We start from the raw sequence: 9,361 nt of genomic DNA on the forward strand, positions 1-9,361 counted from the left end.
TCTCGCCATCCCGCTGCGGGAGATCGTTCCGCCGAAAATCGCTGCGTGCGCTAAGGAATCGCTCGTATCGGAAGTCGGACGGGAAGGTGCGAACGATCGCAATCCCACAAGACATGTGCGATCTCGGACCGAGCACCGTTGCGTATAATTCTTGTTAGGTCCGTAGGTCCTAGACTCACTGAGCCCAGAGTGATCTGGTGGCTACCGAGGCCACATTTGAGCTATTGATGTGCATTTGATCGTTCTAATCACATCGACTTTCAAGCTCAGAACCTCACATCTTGCATAACACCTCACCAATACCCCCTGCGCGCTCGGCTCATATCGTACCGCACAATGATCACCATCGAGCGACTCACCGTGGAACACTACGAATCCGGCTTAGGAATCGATACCCCTCGACCGCGTCTTAGCTGGAGGTTCAACTCTGATCATCAAGACGAACGGGATAGACACTGGGAACAGGCGGCTTACGAGCTCGAGATCGTCGATCAGGATCACCTCCAGGCCGAAGCCAGCGTCAAAGTCGACGATGCTGATTCCAGCCAGACACACCACGTCGTATCATCTCAATCCGTCCTTGTTCCCTGGCCAGCACTTGCCTCGACACTCGACTCCCGCTCCCGCCGAACAGTGCGTGTGCGATCACGATCCACCTTAGGCGACTGGACGCCCTGGTCAAAACCTCTTCATCTCGAAACAGGACTTTTGAAACGGGAAGACTGGGTGGTCCCGTTCATAACCGGTCCTCCTCAACCAAAAGGAGAGAGCAAACGACCTTTCTACTTCCGAGCCCGGTTCCTTTCCCCATCTACGGCCAGCCGTGCCAGGCTGTATATCACCGCTCGAGGGGTCTACGAAGCCCATCTGAACGGCCAACCGGTATCCGACCACGTTCTCGCTCCCGGATGGCAATCCTACTCTCACCGGCTCGCTTATCAGACATTTGACGTAACCCATCTTCTCGACCCGAATTTAGGGGCTGAGAACACCATCGGCGTGATACTCGGTGAGGGTTGGTATTCCGGTCGACTGGGTTATCGAGGAGGGATCCACGATATCTGGGGAGACAGGATGGCGGTACTGGTCCAGCTCGAGATCGATGGCAAACCAGCCAAGTTTGAGGAGGACTGGACGTGGAGTTACGGTCCCATCCTGTCTTCGGGGATCTACGATGGAGAAGTTTACGATGCTTCGCTCGTCGATCCACAATGGTCCATCTCCAGCCTTAGTTCCACCGAGAATAAACCTAGGGGTGGTGATCCCTGGCTACCGGTAGAAACGCTACCTCTCGACGGCCCGCTCCCCTCTACGCCACAATCTCCTCCGATCCGAAGAACGCAGGAGATCAAGCCCATCGAGATCATCGCCACTCCTTCTGGTCAGACCGTTCTCGACATGGGTCAAAATATGGTCGGCTGGTTACGCTGGAACACCTCCGGTCCTGGCATTGATTTCAATCCCGGTTCGACGCACGAGGTCACGCTGCAGCATGCCGAGGTGCTCGAATTTGGCGAACTAGGTACTCGCCCTTTACGACACGCCGCAGCCACCGAGACGGTCCGCCTATCCCCCGGCGTCTCGTTGCAGGGCTACGAACCCAAGTTTACGTTCCACGGGTTCCGATACGTCCAGGTGACCGGTTGGCCCGGTCTGACGTTGGACGACCTAACAGGGATCGTCGTTCATACCGATATGGAGCGATTAGGAGAATTTTCCTGCTCGCACTCCTGGTTGAACCGGTTGCATGATAATGTCGTGTGGGGGATGAGGGGCAACTTTTTATCGGTCCCGACAGACTGTCCGCAGAGGTGAGTGTCGCGATCTGGTTATAGTAATCCTAATCGATCAACCCGACTAACGTTCGTTCTCGGTACGCGCAGAGACGAACGACTCGGTTGGACGGGCGATATCCAGGTCTTCACCCCAACCGCAGCGTTCCTTTACGATACCAGCGGTATCCTAGGCGACTGGCTGCGCGACGTCCGCTCAGAACAGCTCTTCGACCTCGACAACGTTCCCTCGGTCGTCACACCCAATATCCTCGATCGGTTGCGCCCGGAAGACCAAGGCTCGTTTGCCATCTGGGGCGATGTGGTCGTCCTAACTCCTTACGACCTCTACCTAGCCTCGGCCGACGACGAGATCCTCCGACGACAATGGGATAGCTTGCGAGCCTGGTTGGATTGCGGGATCGTACGTGATCCCAAGACCGACCTTTGGCATCCGGATGTCTTGCAGCTGGGGGACTGGTTGGACCCTATGGCGCCTCCCGATTGCGCGGCTTGGGGTCAGACGAACAGCGTCATGGTCGCCGACGCTTACCTCGTGCACGTCACTCGGATAGCCAGCCGGATCGCCAGCGTTTTGAAGCTGGAACAAGAGGCCGAGCGCTATGGCAAACAGGCCGAGAGGTTATTGACCGAGTTTGGCAACCAATGGATCTCGCCAAACGGTATGCTATCTAGCGAATCCCAGTGTGCTCTGGCCCTGGCTCTTTACTTCCGTCTAGAAGGTCCCGGCCAACGAGGTATCGACCGTCGATCCGCCTGGTCTGCCCGTCTAGACCGTCGGATCCGTAGCCAAGGCTTCAAGATCTCCACCGGTTTCGCCGGGACTCCCATCATCCTCTCCTGCCTCGCCGACGCAGGGCTGACACATCTCGCCTACCGGATGCTGCAAGAGAAACAGCTTCCCTCGTGGCTCTACCCCATCTCTATGGGCGCGACGACATGCTGGGAGAGGTGGGATTCCATGTTACCCGACGGCCGGATCAATCCGGGGGAGATGACCTCGTTCAACCATTTCGCGCTCGGGTCGGTAGCCCATTTCCTGCACTCCCAAATGGGAGGTCTTGTCATCGAAGAGCCTGGCTGGAAGGTGTTTCGAGTACGGCCTCGACCCGGTGGTACGGTCACCCGGTGTGCCGTTTCGCACATCACTCCTTATGGACGAGCTGCATGTTGCTGGGAGATCGTAGGAGACCGCCTAGTAGTCGACGTCGAGGTCCCACCTAATAGCCGAGCTATTATCGATCTTCCTGGCCGAGAGACGAGTGAGATCGGTAGTGGGAAGCGGAGGTTCGAGGTGGACTATCAACACGATCCTCGTTGGCCGCCAAAGGTGCACCAGCTCAACTACTCTGCGGTGTTGCTAGACGAGTTCGTCGAGTAGACCTTCTCGTCCCAGAGTAACGACAAGGACCTCTGTGTGAATAACAGAATATCGCTGGCTTCGTGCAACATAGATTTGCTGAGATGGAGACTCGTTGCTGACCAGTATTAGACGGCGAATCGAGACTTCGTACTTTCCCGTAGATCTTCATCGGATCGAGATGTCGCCCGCTTGTTGCACTTGTAGACCAGAGTGTCCGCCTATATACAGCCTAGTTTGAGATGAAAAGCTGTTACAAAACCTGGGAAAGAAAACGTTAATCCAGCCAGACGTTGTCCGATCAGCTTGCTTTGCGAGTTCACTCACGAGCCAACAATCAAGGACTTACCCCTCGAGTGGATCCATCGACATCTCACCCAGACGATACTCCGCCGCTCGACCACCTCTGCCCTCATCCATTTGGCCATAGTCCTCCTTCCAAATATTGCTCAATAATCAATAGCGATGTCTCTCCGATCCGGTCCATCAAATCCTGGTCCGAGTTCCCGCAAACGCCGTCGAACCAGTCCGAGGGAATTTCACGATTCCAGACCAGCGGCTCAATCGATATTGTTTCCCGTGAGTCCCCCACCAGGCCAGATATTATTTCCAGAGAATCACACTTGTGTCCTTGTGCGGTTCTGACTGGTATTCGACGGTTGTCAGCCGCTTGACATCCCGGCTCTTCGAGGTTCCACTGCAGCTGGACGGAAAGATCGATTGGCCTATAGTTGCGTTCGTGAGTCCCGGTCGGCTGCCACTCCCATCCCCGTTCTTCCGGCTTGAATGGTGGGACCTACTGATGTTGAATGCTTCATGTTATGGTTTTCCCTGGTGCTTTTAGCATGCCGAGCAAGAAAGTCCAAGGTATGTCGGGTTGTGTTGCGAAGTCGATCGCGACCTGCGAATTCGAAGCTGACCTCTAGGTCGGACACCTTTTGAACAGTGCGACCGCCAACTACCATGTTCGACTTGCAAGGCCCGCAACATTACCAGTGAATGTAGGATCAGCGACCGGGAACGACAAGCTAAATTGACGTAAGTGAAGGTTGGCCAGGATGCTACAGGGTTTCCCAAAGATTTCAGTTGGAATGCTGATCGACGGTCTTCTCCTGCAACGGACGCAGCGGGTACACCCAGCTTCAAGATTTCTCAACCCTATTCAAACGGGTCTCAGAGCTAGAACAAGTCATCTCAGTCTTGATCTCCAGGATCGGGGACGATCCGAATGCCTATACCGAACTGCACCGAGAGGAAGAGAACAATGAAGGTGATCGGGAAGCACAAGAGGATGAGCTCGAGGAGGAGGATAACGAACGAGCGGTCACTTCCGACGGAGGGGGAACTTTCGGAATTTTCGACGAGGACCAAACAGGACAAATAGGACGAGATGGAGGACATGTAGGCTTTGCCTCGGATGAGCCGCAAGAGGGCCCCTCATACCAGCACCCTGTATCGAGAGCTCAAGAACCACCCTACTCGGATTTATCACGATCCGCCGGACAACCAGACTTTCCCGGTCAGCATCGAAATTTGGACGAACTCAGGAGCGCAAATAACCTCCCTGGTCCTAGTCATAAAGACTCGGGAATCGATGCTTCTGGGCTGGAAGGTCATGCACCGACGCCGGGGGAAGATGACGAGCGGGGCGCGGCGTACCGTTTCGAGGTGAGCTCGTCCACTCTTCCAACTTGAGTGTCTGAATTCTTCAGCTGAGCTCTACACAATCTCTTCACTCTATCGTGGCATTGATAGGATGGAATCCTCGGGCGTAAAGCTCGGTCCTCTGACGAACCAGAACCTATCACTCCAGTCGGTACGACCTCTACTTCCTCCGAAGCTCAGTCATCATCCAGGCTCGACTGTAACGTAACTGACCAGCTTTGACTTCTACAACATCCATTATGATCCTTTTTCTATTCTTTCCTGCTTCCAGCGAACCCAACGGTCTTCACCGGCCTTGTAGCCAAGAACCACCTCGCTCCATCGGCCAACTACGTAGAGGCTAGCGGGATCGTCAGGCGGATACCGTCTGTTCAGGTCGGGAGGGTTTTGATCAGGTTCTTTGTGAGCGCGATGATCAGACTGAGCTTCGATTCATGATGGTATAGCTGACTGATTGACTTTGGGATGTTACAGTTGGAAGAGTCAGTCATATGTGTAACTGGGTCTTAGGTTTATGATTGCCTATGCTGAAGCATCGAGAACAAATTCGCTGTAGGATCCTATACCAGTAAGCCTTCATAAGATCGACCCGCACACACAAAGGCTTCGTCGAGCTAATCTGACTATGACCGCCAGTTTCCGAGTATTGCACAAACCGACCTTTATCGAACAATGCGAGCGGTTCTGGACTACCATCAGCGGTTCCCCAACCCATCTGACGAGGAAACAACTAGGATTCACTTCCCTCTACATGTCATGCCTAGTAGCCAGTATCAGGATGCTGGACGTTCCGCGATTACAAGCACTCCTTGGCTACGATCGAGATACTGCCGAGCGGTATGCTTTGCACTGGCATCAGGTCGGACACGATGCGCGGGAAGCTTCGGATTGGATGCAGTATCATAACGTCAACGTCTTGCAAAGTATCATGTGAGGCAATATGAATCCCAGTTGCGAGAATACAGGCGAGACTTCGCGGGCTAATCGCTATGTCTCACCGCAGTATTAGCGGCCCCTATCATCTGGTAATCAGGCGAAGCGAATATCATGGTATTCTACTAGGCGCTGCCAAACGCGTGGCGCACAGCCTAGGTATGTCGGACTACCTCGCACCCAGCGCAAGCACAAACCGGCGTCAATCGATGAAGGGTCTCAAGATCGATCACGAGATCGGGCGACGGATCTGGATGGGTCTCGTGAGTGGGACGACCGGGATTTTTTTAGTTCGGTGCATTAGCATGGCAGATCGATTGAAAATCTCGGTTTCGGAAAAGGTCGAGCTCGATCCGATCTGGAGTATGCAGCACGGTCTCGTGCACGGTGTCGAGGTCAATCCTACCGTGATGCACCTACCGGCCGACATGAACGACTGCGACCTGTTACCGGACGACGATGTGGATACACCGAGAATCTGTGGACGCACTGTGAGAATCGATATGTGTTAATCGAGGTTAGTCCTTGCCACCGTTTATCCTAACATCATAATGTGCTGCTCGCAAAGGACATGTCGTTCTCGATATCGAGGTTCAAATCGTCGAGCGCGATGTACAGCTTGACGGAGCGATTCCATGGAAGACGGCTCAGTTTGACCTGGAAGGACGTCATGAGGTCAGTCGTCGTAGTCAAGAGTAGCTCATAGTTCAATGCCGGTGCTAACAATATACAACAGGGCTGATGAACGTTTGCAACACGAGAGGCATTCGCTCCCCGAGTTCTATACGGATCTGATGGTATCAAGCGCAACGACGCTGACAGACGATAGTCAGACGTAAGCTACTTTCTTTTTCTTGCTTGATATCGGTGGGGATCATCAGGCAGTTCTCAATCTGGACTAACGATGTCGTTGGAATACAGGTTGAAAGAAGCCCTGATGCTGCGAACCATCTATGCACACACACGCATGGAACTGCACAAACCTTTCTTTTCCTCATCCTATAGTACTCGGTCAGTCATAATTTCTCTCCGTTTGGTGGGAGGGTGGCTCATGTGATGCAGATGCCATGATAGTGGACAGCGTGCCAGTGTGGATTTCTGCCTCGAGGCTGCCGAAGAAATCGTCATATCTGTCGAGCAGACCCTGGAATTGGAGCCCGGGGCATTGGGTCATGGCTACAGAGCCGCCGCAACGTTCACAGCAACTATTGTGCTCTTCATCGACATGTGTCACCAAGCCGATCGAGGGGGAATCTTGAAAGCCGAGGAACGGGTATCTCGTGGTCTACGGTTACTCCGGTAAGTCTGGTTACCTGCTCCGGTGATTCTGAGTCCCATAAACTAAGACAAAGCATGCAGACTGCTTCCACAAAGCGATGCCTTCTACAGCGGGGGGATCCTATTATCGGACATGTTGCTCCAGGATCAACTCCAACGTTCCCGCTCCGAATCTGCAGTACCGGATGACGCTAGCTATGATGGCGCCGTCTATGCTACCGGACATACCATTTCGAGGCAAGATGCTTCGATCGGAATGGAAGAAACATTGCTCGGCTATGACGGGGCGTTTATGGATTGGGGCAATAATAACGACGACTTCTTGAACTTGTTCAACCTAGCAATGGCTGGTGCGGACACTCGTTAGTTGTTGTTGCGGCAGCAGGTGTCGTGGCATTCGCCACCGTAAGGACTGCATCGTAGAGAAGGGTCATCCGCGTTTTCGCTCAATCCCATATATCTGATGTTCGCATGTTAAGCGGACCCTATTATTCGTACAACTACAAATTCGTGCAGTGATGGTAATGCCAACTCAAAGACTACCTTGCGCTTGCTGGTAGCTGTGTCGGTCTGCAGGCTCGCCCGAACGAATAACCACCGGTAGGTAGCTTCGCGTCGGCCAATCAAGAATCGTCCGTAGCGTGCTGGGCCTTGTAGGCTTTCTGTGTCGACGTTTCGGTCTTGTGGAACCTCCAAGGTTTGACCTTGGCTTCGAACAACTCGTCCAGCTCAGCAGCACTCCGCCTAAACAGTATTATCGCCAATCAGGTTTTGTTTGCGGAACAACTGCGCCAAATTTCACATACCTGGCCGTCTCCGGAATCAAGAACCAGGATGCGATGACGAAGGGCAGACCCACACCCGCGTAGAACCAAGCGGTCTTAAGATTCCAGTTCCACTCGTTTTCGTTGAGCATGTACGGGACTCTGGATTTGTCGTTATAGTCAGCTTTCCGGAAGATTTCGCACTGCATATCGATGCCAGACTCTCACAGTACGCTCATAACGATACCCGCTACAACGGAGATGGCAGCCGAGAACCCAGCGGTATAAGCACGAAGACGTTGAGCCGAAGTCTCTCCAACATAACCCCAACCCGTCGAGCCCGACATTTGCAAGCCGACGACTGAAAAACATCATCTGCCAAATCAGCCCGGAACGCGACGAGATGATAATGAAAGTCACGCACCCCAAATACAGGAGAAAGTGACCAAAAGACTTGATGTCGCTTTGTTAGTTTCAACGAGTCCGAGGATACCGACCGCGACGTTCGAGAACCAAAGGATCGTCAAACCACTGCAACAGATGTTCCTTCGGCCCAACTTGTCGACCGAAGCGACGACCAAGAGGATGATAGCCAGTTGGACAGCGTTGGTGATGACGGTAGCCTGGAACGGATCTTCAAGTCCCGCGATACTATAAAGTTATAGATATCAGTTCGATTCGGGGGCGTGAAAATAACAATGGAGACGTCAAATACCTGAAGAAATAGGAACTGTATGTGTAGAACTGAGAATGTGGAAGCGAGTATCAGTACTAACCCTTCATAAACCGTCGCAGTCACTGCGCGACTCACCAGAGATAGTCCAAGGAATTGTTGAGACAGCAAAGCGAACATGCTGATGATGGTTCGCAACTACAAAATCATTAACCAATATCAGCGAGTTGAATCAATGATCCACAGCACGGCTACGACGTACCCCATCCACGCCTCGGAAGATGTTCCACCAACTCTGTCTCTTGTTCTCGATGGCCAGCTGTTTTTCGTGTTGTACCGTCTGGTACATGTACCGTCTGGTACAAGATCTCGTACTGTCGATCCGCATCGTACCCTGCGTTGCCACCGTAGATCTTTTGCAACAATCGCTTTCCCCTCTCGCGATGATCATGGGTAGCGCACCAAGCTAATGCAAACAGGCGATCTGTGAGATCGAATGAAACACATCTGCCCTGACGAAGGCTTACCAGGCGACTCGGGAACGAAGAGGTAAATGATGAACATGAGACCGATATGTCCCCACTATTGAAGCAATGAAAACCATCAGCACTGATCATCGCGCAGACGAACATTTCGATCACTCACCTGAGTGTAAACAGGAGTGGTCCAGTTTTCAGGGTCGTTTTCGTTCATGACCTTGAGGGCGACAGTGTTAGAACTCAAGATATTGCTTTATTAATGGCATGTGCTATCAGTCAATACAAAGGTACTGACCTGTTAGAACTCAAGATATTGCTTGAGATCTAACAGTCAAGTGGTGTATATTGATGATCTAGTTGTCCGAGATTTTCATCACCGGGGTGAGGTCCCAGCTTGGGTGATGCTGACTAAGCAT

General features: G+C 52.8%; 2 protein-coding genes across 2 annotated transcripts; one reads left to right on the forward strand and one right to left on the reverse strand.

The window, feature by feature from the left end:
• Positions 1-336: 336 nt before the first annotated feature.
• Positions 337-7,218, forward strand: HD553DRAFT_321002 (bacterial alpha-L-rhamnosidase-domain-containing protein; the record flags this gene model as incomplete). Its single annotated transcript, XM_046181203.1, has 19 exons — positions 337-1,811; positions 1,836-3,161; positions 3,440-3,732; positions 3,857-3,892; positions 3,998-4,020; positions 4,100-4,191; positions 4,281-4,821; positions 4,909-5,017; positions 5,090-5,220; positions 5,293-5,300; positions 5,352-5,386; positions 5,463-5,748; positions 5,822-6,014; positions 6,093-6,242; positions 6,320-6,426; positions 6,488-6,586; positions 6,673-6,762; positions 6,814-7,050; positions 7,104-7,218. 19 exons carry the CDS (start codon positions 337-339, stop codon positions 7,216-7,218), a joined length of 5,346 nt encoding a protein of 1,781 aa, XP_046039901.1.
• Positions 7,219-7,503: 285 nt separating this feature from the next.
• HD553DRAFT_302042 (uncharacterized protein) lies at positions 7,504-9,098 on the reverse strand (the record flags this gene model as incomplete). Its single annotated transcript, XM_046178683.1, has 8 exons — positions 7,504-7,773; positions 7,836-7,955; positions 8,022-8,154; positions 8,218-8,444; positions 8,509-8,537; positions 8,605-8,664; positions 8,729-8,932; positions 8,994-9,098. 8 exons carry the CDS (start codon positions 9,096-9,098, stop codon positions 7,653-7,655), a joined length of 999 nt encoding a protein of 332 aa, XP_046039902.1. The 3' UTR covers positions 7,504-7,652.
• Between the last annotated feature and the right edge of the window lie 263 nt (positions 9,099-9,361).

This window comes from Filobasidium floriforme (assembly GCF_021052385.1).
Source record: "Filobasidium floriforme strain CBS 6241 chromosome Unknown HD553scaffold_1, whole genome shotgun sequence".
NCBI classification, from domain to species: Eukaryota; Fungi; Basidiomycota; class Tremellomycetes; order Filobasidiales; family Filobasidiaceae; genus Filobasidium; species Filobasidium floriforme.